Raw genomic sequence first — 13,281 nt, 5'->3', positions numbered from 1 at the left:
AAATAATAAATATTTTAATTTAAAAATTAAATATAATAAAAAGTATTCTTATCATTTAATGCTTATTCCTTCGCTATTTTTAAAACTATTCTTAACAACCAAACATTAAAATAATTCATAATAAAAATTCATATCATATTCAATTCCCATGAACCACACTATATAATAATTATTTTTCTCTTGTTATATTTTCACAAAATAACTATTTCATTCCCACTCTATTCTATTTCATGAACAAACACACTTTTAATGAAACAGGGATCCTCCGATGAGGTCAAAACCGAAAATGTGAAGCCCATTAAGTATCCAAATTCAAATTCCAAATGTGTAAATATAAGGCTAAGGTTTTTTTCTTTATATATATATATATAAATTTGGAAATTAAGTGAATTGGAAATATCGGCTACCATAGATAAACATGGATCCCACATAGTAAGAAACAAAATGAGTTTTGAATGCATAAACATAAGTCTTCCTTCACCTTTTAAACATATCTTTTAAGTTGAGAACGTAAGTTCATAATTTATAAACTTAATTAAATTCTATTTTTAGAGTTTAAGATTATATAGGATTGGGTTTAAGTTCTGACCCATGAACATTTGGCATCAAAATAAACTCACATCTTCACTAATGTGGAGGGTTGTCATAAGAGATATAAGACTGACAATGGTGTGACGGAGGCTACTAGGTCATTTCAAAAGACTTTGATCTTCTTCAATAGCAAGGGATTCAATAAGAGCAGATTGGTGCAAAAGAGCTAACATCCAATTTGTAAACAGACCAGCTTGGTACAGGCTTGCTTGCTTGCTTTCAAGAGTTTCACCGGTAAAGGACACCAACCATATATTCATTAACCTTTTCCAAACAAGGCTTGGGACAGGCTTGCTTGCTTGCTTGCCAAATATAGCTTTCTTTTAACCTTTTAGTTGTTTTTCCAATTTTTCTTTTTCTTTTTGTACTCTTCTTCTGTTCCATTTTTGTATTCATTAACCCTTTTTAGTTGAGTCCACTGGGTCAGGTCGGCTTCTTTTTTTCTTATCACCTTTCTTTTCCAATTTCTCCTTTCCCCTGTCCTTCAATATAACATAGAAACATGCATCAGCCAAGCACCATAACTGAATAACATGCATCAGCTAAGTCAATGTAGCATACTGCTTTTTCAAATCAAGAATATCTTTGCAATTTCAATTTTTTTTTTTTCATTTCCATAATAATATTAATCTCCTACTTTTACCAATGATTAATTTGATGAAACTTCAACCCTGATTGTTCTACTCTTCCTTTGACCTATAACTTCAATTGCACTTCCTGCAAATCCTTGAGAAAACAGATCCTTGCACGTATTACTTACAACACGTCACAAACACTCCAACTTCGGATCAAGAGGAAGTGTGTCATTGCCGTATGACCACGAGTTAGCATCGAGGCCCCAACCCAATTGATTAGATTAAAGAAACATGTCATGCAAAAATGTATTATGTATTCCCCTAGTTGATATTTCAATGTTAAAAGTTATTAATTTGATTTCTTTTTCTTTTTTTTTTTTGCAGCAATTAATTTTTATGTCTTGTTGTTGTTTCTTATTTATGTTCTGATTTAGTAGGAGCTGGCTTGTTAGGTTAGGTAAGGACGAATGTAAGAACTTGCTCTAGCAGGTTGTTGAATGAATAAAAGATTTTCTAATTTTTTATTCCATTTATTTCTTGACTCTTTAGTTGTCTCTTATTTAGTGTCCATTTCTAATTTCATTGCTTTCTTATATTTAGTGTCCATTTCTTATATATATATATATGAATATTTGTAGGAGAAAGAAAGAGAAAAACCTAGATAAAAGAAATGATTTTTACATGTGTTAATGGGAGAGTCTTGGTCTGTTTCAATTTGCTGGGTTGGGTTTGTCCTATCCTGTCCTTGTGCTCCTTGGGCCCTCTCCATTACTCTTCAGGCCTTAAACTTACGTTGTTTTCGGAATTTATCTAATGATCATGTCTAGGCTTACCTATCTTTTTGTTTCTTTGGGCTTACTTCATAAAAGATTATAAAACAGAGTCATATGATTTTCGTTTTTAAGCGGTCATTGTATGTTGTACATCTGAGTAGGTCAAAGCCTAAATTAAATGCTCAGTCGTTTTCTCTGGTTTATCCTGTCTTCCTCCTACATCCCTAGCATTCAAGCAGTTGCAACTAAACCACAATGCTTCTTGCCTGATTGCCTGGAGTTGATTGATGCTGCTGAAGCTGAACAACTCTGACACAAGATTGGAATTCATGTCGAATATCCTTGTTTAGAAAAAAAAATGAAGAAGAAATGAAAAACACTTTTTTAACATGATACAAGACAAGAGCACGGTAAAACTAAAGCCTGCTGTCCACATGACTGTCAGTTAGTTTAAGGACAATCAATGAATGACTTTAAGCTCTAAGTTCTAACAGACAAAAACGAAATAGATCAGGTGATTAAGGGAAGTACACGTGTTCGTAAAACATTGTAGTTGATGTGATGATAAACATGGCCAATCCCTACAAAACCCCACCGTGTTCCAGCGACAACCTGATCATTTCAACAACTCTGGAAGCTCCAAACTAACATTTGGCAACTCCAAATCCAAATCCAATTACAACGCCATCGACAAATCACGGCTCAGCTTAAACAGACTTGCAGAAAGGATGACCCTGGGGACACCACCAACACAAGCGTACGGTGAGCCATGGTACTGGGACAACCGCTACGCCCACGAATCAGCTCCCTTTGATTGGTACCAAAAATACCCTGCCTTAGCTCCCCTTGTCCACCTTTATGTCCCCCACCGCCACCAACGCATTCTCGTTGTCGGCTGCGGCAACTCAGGTACCAACTCCTCAAATTAATGCATACCCTTTTCAGATCTTTCATTTTTATGTAACAAAACTCCACATTTTGCAGTGTTCAGTGAAGACATGGTGAACGATGGATACGAGGATGTCGTCAATGTTGATATATCCTCTGTGGTCATCGAAGCTATGCAAACTAAGTACTCCAACCGTCAACAGCTAAAATGTATCCTTGTAGAATGATTTCGTGTATTGTAGACATGTTCTTGTGGTTATTTCTTTAATGATTATGCAGATATTAAAATGGATGCACGAGATATGAGTCCATTTCAAGCTGGTTCCTTTGATGCAGTTATTGATAAAGGTGCCATTTTGTTTTGTTATTTTGTTAATTTAATGATTGTTGGCTTTAACCTTTTACTGATTTTCGTTTGACATGGTGTTGCAGGGACTCTTGATTCTATCTTGGTGAGTGCTTTGAATTATAGCTCTTCTGTCTTTGTTGAGGTCTGATTTTGATAATAAGATGGTGGGAAATTTTTGTCTGCAGTGTGGAAATAATTCGCGTCAGAATGCTACTCAAATGCTTGAGGAAGTCTGGAGGTATAATGAACCTTGAAAGTTACTAGAATTGTCTTACATTACTGTTTTCCTTTTATGGGTTTTCTTGATCCGTTCACCATATATTGAAGCAGTTGATAACACACTATAGGGTCCTCAAGGATAAAGGAGTCTATATTCTGGTAACTATACTCAGCTTCTGCAAGTTCAATCAAAAAACCTTTTCTTAAGCATGGATTTGAGTTTTGAGTTAATTTGCATTTCCTGCTATCAGGTTGCAATGTGAGTTTGCAGTTAATTATCTGCTTCCCTAACTGTTCTTGTAAGTGGTGCAGATAACATATGGAGCACCAGTATATCGTCTTGGCTTGCTGAAAGAGTCATGCATTTGGAGCATAAAACTGCATGTGATAGGTTGATAGAATTCCCATTCTGGTTATTCTGTTGTTGATATCATATATTTTCCCACCTTATGCAGTGTCAGGATTTATATTTTCAAGTTTTCAGTCGATATAATTTGCCATTTTGCTTTTGCTGTGGGGCTTAGGAGGTACTGACTACTGACAACTAAATGATAAGAGTTGAAGCCATCTTGCCTAGAGTTGATATTTGCTTTTTACAATCATGTATAGACTATAGAGAACATAAGGGATTCCTTTTGATACATGACAAGGACTAGTGGGCATTGGGTTACACAATGGGAGCCATCCCATAATCTCAACTTCTCTTCCCAAGGTTTGAACTTGAAACCTCAAAGTGAAAATCGCAGGGTGCAAACTGCTGGCTATCACAAGGTTTATAGACTTAAACATATCAGAATTGGCTGTGCAATTTTTTAGTTGATAATGAAAAGGAAGAGTGACATTTGAATTACCTAGTTAAGAATTAAGATGCACAGGATCACAATTTCCCCTCACTCTTCCTTTGAAATGATGTTATCAAAGAAAAATGGCCACAAGTTGGGTAAGATGACAGACAGCAATGTATGTTTATTTTATCACTTGGCATAAGTAGAACAGCAAGTTTTTTGAGTTATCTTACTTTAGTGCCTGAAAGCTTGAGACTACAAATGTCAACCAACCTAACCACAGGAAAAAACACATCAGAATAAGAACAGGATCCATGAGATTTACCCAATCTTGACCCTAGAAAACTAGTTTCATCCTCCATATATAGCAGCCTGGCATGGACGATGGGCTTTTAATCTTGTAAAAGAAGTAATGCTCAATCTTTTTCAGATGCTGCTCTTAATCTAGTTGTCTACCATGCAGTGAAATTTGGACCTGAAGGAAGTTCTGAACAGCCAATAAGGGAATTGACAAACCCTGTACCATTGGAGGAGGGTGGAAGCTCAGTGGAAGATGTACTTGGAAAGAACCCTGACGTCCATTATATTTATGTTTGTACCAAGGTTTGAGAAAGAAAGTTTTCTTGTCAACACTTTTCTTTCTTTATACTCCAGTGGCTAAAAGTCAAAATTGGTTTGGCTTTCTTGCTTTACAAAAAAAAAATTCGTGATTTGAGTGCATCTAGGTGCTATTCACGTTGTCTATGATTTGATTCTCAAGCATTTACTTTTTTTCTTTCGAAGGAAGCCAAGGCCAAGGAATGAAGTGGCAGCTGATTGAAGCAGATGAGGATCTTGAACATTTTGCAGTAGAATTCTTTTTGCTGTACCTGATTGTAGCTTTAGTTCTGTGGTGTTTGTATCATGATACCACGAGCTATTCAAATTTAATGTGGCCATAACATTTAGAGAATTTGTAATAACTGAACTAGCTACAGCAGTTTGTGTTAGCTTTCAACGATTGCCTAAATAGTACCTTCTGTTCCCCTCTCTGGCATGCACCTAGGTAAACAGGTGAACCTTCTTTTCAGAAAGGAAGAGCAGATACTTTCAGCGAGGGGATTGGAACTTGAGACCCCATCTTTTGAAGGAAAGTGTTAGAACCGGTGAGGTTTGCTTTGACCAGGTCTTACCCTTTCGTATGATCTTAAGAAAGCTTCTGGATTTTCCTTAGTTAAATTATGGAAACTTGCAATGCTGATGGGAAGGAGCTTGTGATGTTCATATGGTGGTGCCTGTCATCTTCTTAATGAACCAGGAATCTTATGTATTGTGACAAAAGGGTGAGAATTTGTTTCCCGACCTGCGCATGCATGTCTTTGAAAAGTGACTGAGCCCCACTTTTTGCATTTTTCACGTGTAATGTCTAATTGCTATCAGCTGGAGTAGGCTTTATCTAGTGATGAACGGTTGAACGACCTAGCCTTTTGCTTGCTTTAAACCAGGGTCAGCTTCTGCCTTGTAAACAGGGTCGATTGAAATGCTGATTGTTGACTAGAAGTGCCTTTATCTGGCGTATTAGCCAAGTTGGGGATCCAAATTCACTGATCCGGGGAGGGTAACCAATTGTCGCAACTAGTTACAATTCTGGTGGAAGATGCCTCCACAACTTACCAAGCCCCCATGTTGTAAAATGAAAAAAAAAGAAAGAAATGCAACAGGGTGGAAGTCTGTCTTCCTCATTCTAACAGGCAAGGTAGCAGCAAGCAGGCAATTCCATCAACTGTAACTCTAAGCATTAACAAACAAACAGGGCACTGCCAGGGTTGCTTGCCAACACATCATTTTAGTAGTCTCTTTCTTGCTTCCTTTTGGATGAATGAATCTTTATTTATCCAAAAAGAAACACATCATTGCAGTAGTAGTAGTAGTAATTATGATGAGAAAACCGTCCCATTGATTATCCCACCGGAGTTAGAATCCTAGCCTAGAATGCCATAACTAGTATTTCCAGGTAAAAGATGGGATGCTGAGAGAAAGACATTGCTATAATTGTGTAATGAAATCTCATAGATGAGCTAGCTGGGTTGATGGGGGCCTCTTAACATTTACCAGCAGGGACAGCAACCATCATTTGCTCACCATTTTGTCTGTCACTCTCAGAACTTAATGGCCAAAATCAATTCAATAATGTGAATTGGGTGGCAATTTTATTGTGCAGCAGAAACTCATCTCCCTGTATGTATCAGTGTTACCATGTCAAATGGAATTCCAAACCTTGGGTCCATTTCCTATTTACATCTTAATAATTCCCACCTAACAGAATTTATACTAGCTTAATTTAGAAAATTCTCACCATCCTAGCTTTTCAAAATATTTAATTTAAACTCTTAAGTTAAAAATTGACGAAATCGATTTCTAAATTTTTATAATTATTTTAAAAGAAATCAAAAAAACATAAATGAAATCTTCTATTTTCTTGCACTAAAAAGAAATCTCGTACTAGTTAAGAGATTATTATCTCCCAAATTTTCCTCCCTTTTATTCAGGGATGCAATTGAATTTTATATATTTTCTTTCTCGAAAACAGTAAAATTGTTGGATACTTATCCGATATTTTCGATATACGGAACGATCACCGAACCGGAACCATCACCGAGATGCATCAGCGTCTTAATGCAACGAGCTTGGGGAAGACACCCGTCGAAAGCTTCGGTCGCCACGTCAGCACCCAATCCACGTCAATATGTCGACCCTTTCCTTCCTCCGGACTTGAGTGTGAACACGAACCCTGAAGTCATTGACGACTTTATTTAATATTTTTTTTACCCTTCTGTCCGGTCGGCTCTTCCCTCTTTTACGCTTCATTATCATCAGTGCAGCTCACGCGCTTCTGTTCTTCCTTTTCCTTCTTCCTTGTTTCTTTTCTCCATATCTGTCTTCTCTGTTTTGCTTTATCAGCCACTCCATCGACAGCGACAGCATAAGAAGAAAAGGCCTCTCTCTCTCTCTCTCCATTGGCGATTATATATATATTTTTTTAAAAAAATTCTGCATTTTTATCTGTTTTTTGTTTAAAAAGGCTTTTGGGTGGTTGTTGAAATCTCTTGAAGAACCTCTCTCTCCCTATGTGTTTTGGTATGTTAATCGTGAGGAGAGGAGAGGTTGGCTGATGAAATCTGGGTTCTTTGCTTGATTAACAATGGCTCAAGGCAGAAGATACCTCCCTAATCAACAATTAGGTCTCTTTTTCTTTTTCTTTTCCCCTTTCCAAATATGTTATTGCAATGCGATTTTAATGATTCAAGTTCCCCCCCTTTTTTTTCCATGTGTAGAAGATTGCTTCTTTTGACTGAAACCGAGTTGCATGAGTTTATTGAGTGAACACGTTCGAGTTTATTGTCAGTGTAAAGTTAACACCTTTAATCCGAAAAGAAAAACTGGCCCTCAGCCTCGCATGTAATATTATCCAATTTTAATGTTAAAGGTTGAATGAATCTCTTCTTCATGCTTTATTTGGAACTACTGATCCATTGTTGGTATGAAAGATACAAATTTTTTATTTCCCTCTATTGCTCTTGAATTCCTAGTATTTATTTCTATGAATTTCTGTAATGTTTTGTAGACTTGCTTTAGATGGTTTTCTTTTTTCATGCAGGACTTATTTATTTACCGTATCTGAGTGTTGCATGTTTAAGATATTTTTGTTTGATTGTCTGATGGAATGTGGCAGACCTTCAGCAGATACTGCTGGAAGCACAACATCGATGGCTTCGTCCTGTTGAAGTTTGTGAAATACTTAGCAACTACCCCAAGTTTCGTTTATCAGACAAGCCTCCCGTTAAGCCTCCAGGTCTTCACTACTTTCTTTTATTCCCTTATCTGCTTATTATACATATTGTGCTACATTTGTTTCAATGGTTTATCTATCTTTTCTATGCTATGCTTACTCTTTTCGTTAATCAATGTCCAGAATTTTTTTGTTTAAATTACTTTTTTGTTTCTTGAAATTTGTGATGGTTCTTGCAAGTAGTGACTGAAAATTGCTTTTCAGCTGGATCTTTGTACCTGTTTGACCGGAAAACAATTCGATACTTTCGTAAAGATGGTCACGATTGGAGGAAGAAGAAGGACGGGAAAACTGTCAAAGAAGCTCATGAAAAGTTGAAGGTGTGCTGTTCAATTTGTTATTAGTAAGTTTTTATTTTCAGAGGTTGGTCCTAAGCAGTGTGGCTAGAATGCTCCAGAGCTTTAGTTCTCTTTTTCTGGACCATTTAAGATGTTACTGTTTGGTTGTATTGTTTGTGGCAGAAACTAAACGAATATGAATAATGGTTAAGAAATATGTGACCCTGCAAATTTTTCTAATTTCAAGCATCAAATATGATAAGATAACTTTGGGCCATCTTTTCCTGTCATAATCTCCAATCTTTTAACTTTTGAGTGTAAATTCCCCAGAGTCCAATGATAAGTGTTTCGCCCTGACTTAATTTCTGAATTAATAATGATATTAAAAGCACAGCTTCACGTAAATTGTTTATTTTTTTTCTCAATGTGTATGCACATCCTCTATGGAGCACCGTTGTTTGTTATTTAGATGTAGTATAGAACTACTATTGCAGTGACATACATCTTTCAAAAAAGAAGTATAGAACTACTATTAACATGGAAGTAGATGACCTTTTAAGTTAAAATTTACCATTTTGTAACGTATATACAGTGTTGATTCTATGGAATCAAGAGGTGAACAATTTTTAAAAAGAACTAAAAGCTTGAAAAGTTTATCAAATTGTGCCTTTACATCCCTGAGCCTATATTATCATATTAAGCACATAAATTTCTAAGGACATCTACTATCTCAAACTGATTTCTGTAGACTTCCATGAAGAAGCTACTTGTTCATGTAACTTTTAAGTAACATGTTCTCCAGTTGACTTTTTTAGATTGGAAGTGTGGATGTTCTTCATTGTTACTATGCACATGGGCAATTCAATGAGAATTTTCAGCGTCGTTGCTATTGGATGCTTGATGGGTGAGTGGTTTTCTGAATCTGTACACCCCTCAAAACAGTTTTTCAGCAACATTGTTAATGGATTCTCTTGTTTCTGTTTCACCCATGTTCTCTTGTGTTGTAGCTCTTGTAGAGTGTAACATCATTCAATTTATTCCTTTGAAATACATATTTTGAATAATACTGTTTCATCAATAATTACTTCCTCTTTTTCGATGTTTTATTGTATCCTCATTTGTTAGCCTTCTATTTTCAGGCAGTTCGAGCATATTGTTTTTGTACATTACAGAGAAGTAAAAGAGGTATTCACTCTCTTTTTCTGGGGGATTGAGCTAAAATGAAATCTTTGCAAAAAACTTTGTACCCTGTGTCCACAAGAAATGCTCTTTAGGGTACAAAGATCTTCATCCTGTAACTGTAATGATGGAGTATCCATGATATAACTCAAAAGAGATTTAAATTGACTTTGATTTGAATTTTTAAATGTCACATGTTGGTTTTGTATAATGTGCTGGCATGCTCTACAGGGGTACAGATCTGGAATCTCCCGCATACTAGCAGACCCAGGATCACAGAGTGAAAGCCTGCAAACTGGTTCAGCTCCTTCCCTAGCACATGAAAATTCACCTGCTCCTACAGTTCAGACATCTCACACATCAACAAGCAGAATTGATTGGAATGGGCAAACTTTATCTTCTGAATTTGAGGATGTTGACTCGGGGGATTATCCAAGTACATCTTCTCCTGTCCAACCTATTTATGGTTCGACATCAAGTACTGCTTCATTGGAGCCTGAAGTTGCAGGTGTGGTCAATTATTTGTTGAAATCAAAGATATGTTATTATCAACTTTAAAATAATAATTGAACATGAAATAACGACAATATCATGCACCTGAAAACTCAGGTCTTTAATACGTCCTTAATTAAGCAACCTTTAGGATCTTCGAAGATATTGGCTGATAGTCCATTTTTCTGGTTTTCCTGAATCAGGAAGGAATCCTCCTGGTTCATGGTTTACAGGATCCAATTGTAATAACAGCAGTGAATCATGTTTCTGGCCTGAAATCCATCACTCAGTTACAGATACCATTAGCATGCCAGACCAAAAACTCTATGTTGAACGGCCTACTGCAGGTGACTTTGTAACACATAAAGAAGCGGAGGTGAGACTGCATGATGTCTCAGATGTTGTAACACGTGGAGATAAGTTAATCTCTGATGTAGAAGCCCAAGCAGTGGGAGAATCTCCACAGAAAGTAATTCAGGTATGTTGTGCCCAGTATACAAGACATCTGCAGTTTGTGGTCTGCATAGTTCTTATTGACATTGGGGTCTTAGAACTCAGGAGGTATACATGCTGTCTGATTGCCCATTGCAGCTTCAGCTCAATTCTCGTAAACGCAAATGACTAATATATTACTGTTCTAGGGTTAAGTGATACTTATATGATGTCATAGGATCTATCCATTTCAACTTACATGTTTTTTCAGGTATGTTGAAAATTCCTTAAGTAACAATTGACCTCCTGTAGGTGCCCCAGGAGTATGATTTCAGTTTGATGGGTCTACTGTCTCAGAATTATTCTGGTCCCCAGAAGGTAGCCTCCTCTTCCGCTCAAATTGAGAATGAATCCAAAGGCAGTGGTTTAAATAATGATGAACCAGGAGAGCTTAAAAAGCTTGATAGCTTTGGAAGATGGATGGATAAAGAAATTGGTGGAGATTGTGATGATTCCCTGATGGCTTCTGACTCTGCCAATTATTGGAATACACTTGACCCTGAGACTGATGACAAGGAAGTATCCAGTTTATCCCACCATATGCAGTTGGATATAGATTCCTTGGGTCCTTCTCTTTCTCAGGAACAGTTATTTAGCATTGTTGATTTCTCACCTGACTGGGCTTATTCTGGTGTTGAAACCAAGGTATATATTTAGCTCAGATAAGTGATTTGCCTGTGATATTTTGTGAAAGCACTTTCCATTTGTTTTCATGAAATCATGCTGATTAATAAAATGCTTCTTTGTTTAGGTTTTAATCATTGGAAATTTTTTGCAAACCAAGGAGCTTTCTAGTGCAGCGAAATGGGGCTGTATGTTTGGTGAAATTGAAGTTTCTGCTGAGGTTTTGACTAACCATGTCATTCGTTGTCAAGTTCCTTCTCATGCTCCTGGGTGTGTTCCATTTTATGTCACCTGCAGCAACAGGCTGGCATGCAGTGAGGTAAGAGAGTTTGAATATCGTGAAAAGCCACCTGGATTTTTATTTACCAAGGCTGTTAAAATTACAGCAGAAGAGGAGATGCACCTGCAGGTTCGTCTAGCAAAATTGTTAGATATTGGCCCAGGGAGAAAGTGGTTGGATTGTTCTGTTGAGGAATGTGATAAATGTAGGTTGAAAAATAACATATATTCGATGGGAGTAGCCAATGCAAATGATAGTATACAATCTAGAGAGGGATTGGTTCAGAATTTGCTGAAGGAAAGACTTTGTGAGTGGCTACTATATAAAGTTCATGAAGATGGTAAAGGTCCACATATTCTGGATGACAAAGGTCAAGGAGTTATACACTTGGCTGCTTCTCTTGGTTATGAGTGGGCAATGGGCCCTATAGTTGCTGCAGGAATAAGTCCCAATTTTAGAGATGCACAAGGTAGAACAGGGCTTCACTGGGCGTCATACTTTGGAAGGTCAAGTTTTTTGCCATGTTGTTCATATATCTAATTCATGTCGACTATCCCTTTATATTCTATTCTGATGAATTTGTTTTAGTTTTTAAAGTTTAAGTTTTAAAACCAATTGCATATCCCTACTCTTGAATCACCTCAGTTCGAAAAAAACAGAATCATTTTGATGGCTGTATACTGATGACCATTCTTCAATTTTCTCTTACTGTTTCTCCAGAGAAGAAACTGTCGTCGCACTGATTAAACTGGGTGTAGCTCCTGGTGCTGTTGATGATCCCACACCAAGTTTCCCTGGTGGACGAACTGCGGCTGATTTAGCATCAAGGAGGGGACACAAAGGAATTGCTGGATACCTGGCTGAAGCTGACTTGATCACCCATCTCTCTTCGTTGACTGTTAACGAGAATGTGGTTGGCAATGATGCTGCAACTACAGCAGCACAAAAGGCCAGTGATTCTGCTGCTCAAGTTGCTCCATCTAATGGGGCATTAGATGAGCAATGCTCATTGAAAGGGTCCCTTGCTGCTGTTAGAAAATCAGTTCATGCAGCTGCTCTAATTCAGGCTGCTTTTCGGGCTCTTTCATTCCGGGATAGACAATTAACTAAAGGCAATGATGAGATGTCCGAAGTTTCACTTGAACTAGGTCTTCTTGGGTCTTTGAACAGGCTTCCAAAGATGAGTCATTTTGGGGACTATTTGCACACTGCAGCTGCAAAGATCCAACAGAAGTATCGTGGCTGGAAGGGAAGGAAGGAATTTTTGAAGATACGAAATCGAATTGTGAAAATTCAGGTAATTGAGATTAATCATATGCCTTATATTACGTATGTTTCTAGATGATAAAGTTTCAAAATAAGTTGTTGCTTATAGAGACTGTAGAGGAGATTTCTTGATAATAAGTTTCCCAAGCTGCTTTGAAAATTTCCACTTTTCTCTTTTATTCTCTGGATATATAGTAGTCTTCAGAAATTCATTTTGCTTATTATTGCTTTAAGGCTCACGTGAGGGGACATCAAGTTCGGAAACAATATAAAAAGGTTGTTTGGTCTGTTAGTATAGTTGAGAAGGTAATCCTACGATGGAGGCGTAAAGGTGCTGGTCTACGAGGATTTCGTGTGCAAAAATCAATTGAAAATGCAGCACCAGAGATAGAGATAGGTGATGAATATGAATTTTTAAGACTTGGTCGACAACAGAAAGTTCATGGAGTTGAGAAAGCTCTAGCAAGAGTCAAGTCCATGGCTCGGGATCAAGAAGCACGTGACCAGTACATGAGGCTAACTACAAAATTTGGAGAATCGAAGGTAATTTTCTCCACCTTTTCTTGTATTTGTCGTTATCCTGTGATTTTGATGGTAAGATGCCCTCTGTTCTTGAATGTAAATCTTTTTCTGAAGTTTGCACCTGAATGCGTTCCCTTTG

At 37.2% G+C, this 13,281-nt stretch overlaps 2 protein-coding genes across 2 annotated transcripts; both read left to right on the top strand.

The window, feature by feature from the left end:
• The first annotated feature begins 2,515 nt into the window (after positions 1 to 2,515).
• Positions 2,516 to 5,177, top strand: LOC110421624 (S-adenosyl-L-methionine-dependent methyltransferases superfamily protein). The gene is made up of 9 exons (XM_021435254.2): positions 2,516 to 2,848; positions 2,924 to 3,037; positions 3,107 to 3,175; positions 3,260 to 3,279; positions 3,362 to 3,414; positions 3,524 to 3,554; positions 3,708 to 3,786; positions 4,644 to 4,783; positions 4,964 to 5,177. The coding sequence occupies exons 1-9, from the start codon at positions 2,668 to 2,670 to the stop codon at positions 4,982 to 4,984; spliced, it is 708 nt and encodes a 235-aa protein (XP_021290929.1). The 5' UTR covers positions 2,516 to 2,667; the 3' UTR covers positions 4,985 to 5,177.
• Positions 5,178 to 6,734: 1,557 nt separating this feature from the next.
• LOC110421568 (calmodulin-binding transcription activator 1-like) lies at positions 6,735 to 13,277 on the top strand (the record flags this gene model as incomplete). Its single annotated transcript, XM_021435177.1, has 11 exons — positions 6,735 to 7,401; positions 7,893 to 8,012; positions 8,214 to 8,329; positions 9,103 to 9,191; positions 9,427 to 9,472; positions 9,698 to 9,974; positions 10,162 to 10,436; positions 10,703 to 11,095; positions 11,202 to 11,860; positions 12,075 to 12,651; positions 12,855 to 13,277. Coding segments are annotated over exons 1-11 (3,015 nt in total), but the record flags the coding sequence as incomplete, so codon positions are not given.
• Positions 13,278 to 13,281: the final 4 nt, after the last annotated feature.

Source organism: Theobroma umbraticum, unplaced genomic scaffold, assembly GCF_002168275.2.
Source record: "Theobroma umbraticum cultivar Fairchild unplaced genomic scaffold, ASM216827v3 scaffold_130.0, whole genome shotgun sequence".
In the NCBI taxonomy this organism is placed as follows: domain Eukaryota; kingdom Viridiplantae; phylum Streptophyta; class Magnoliopsida; order Malvales; family Malvaceae; genus Theobroma; species Theobroma umbraticum.
Note: the sequence above shows the minus strand (reverse complement) of the source record. Positions and strands in the feature narration are given on the sequence as shown.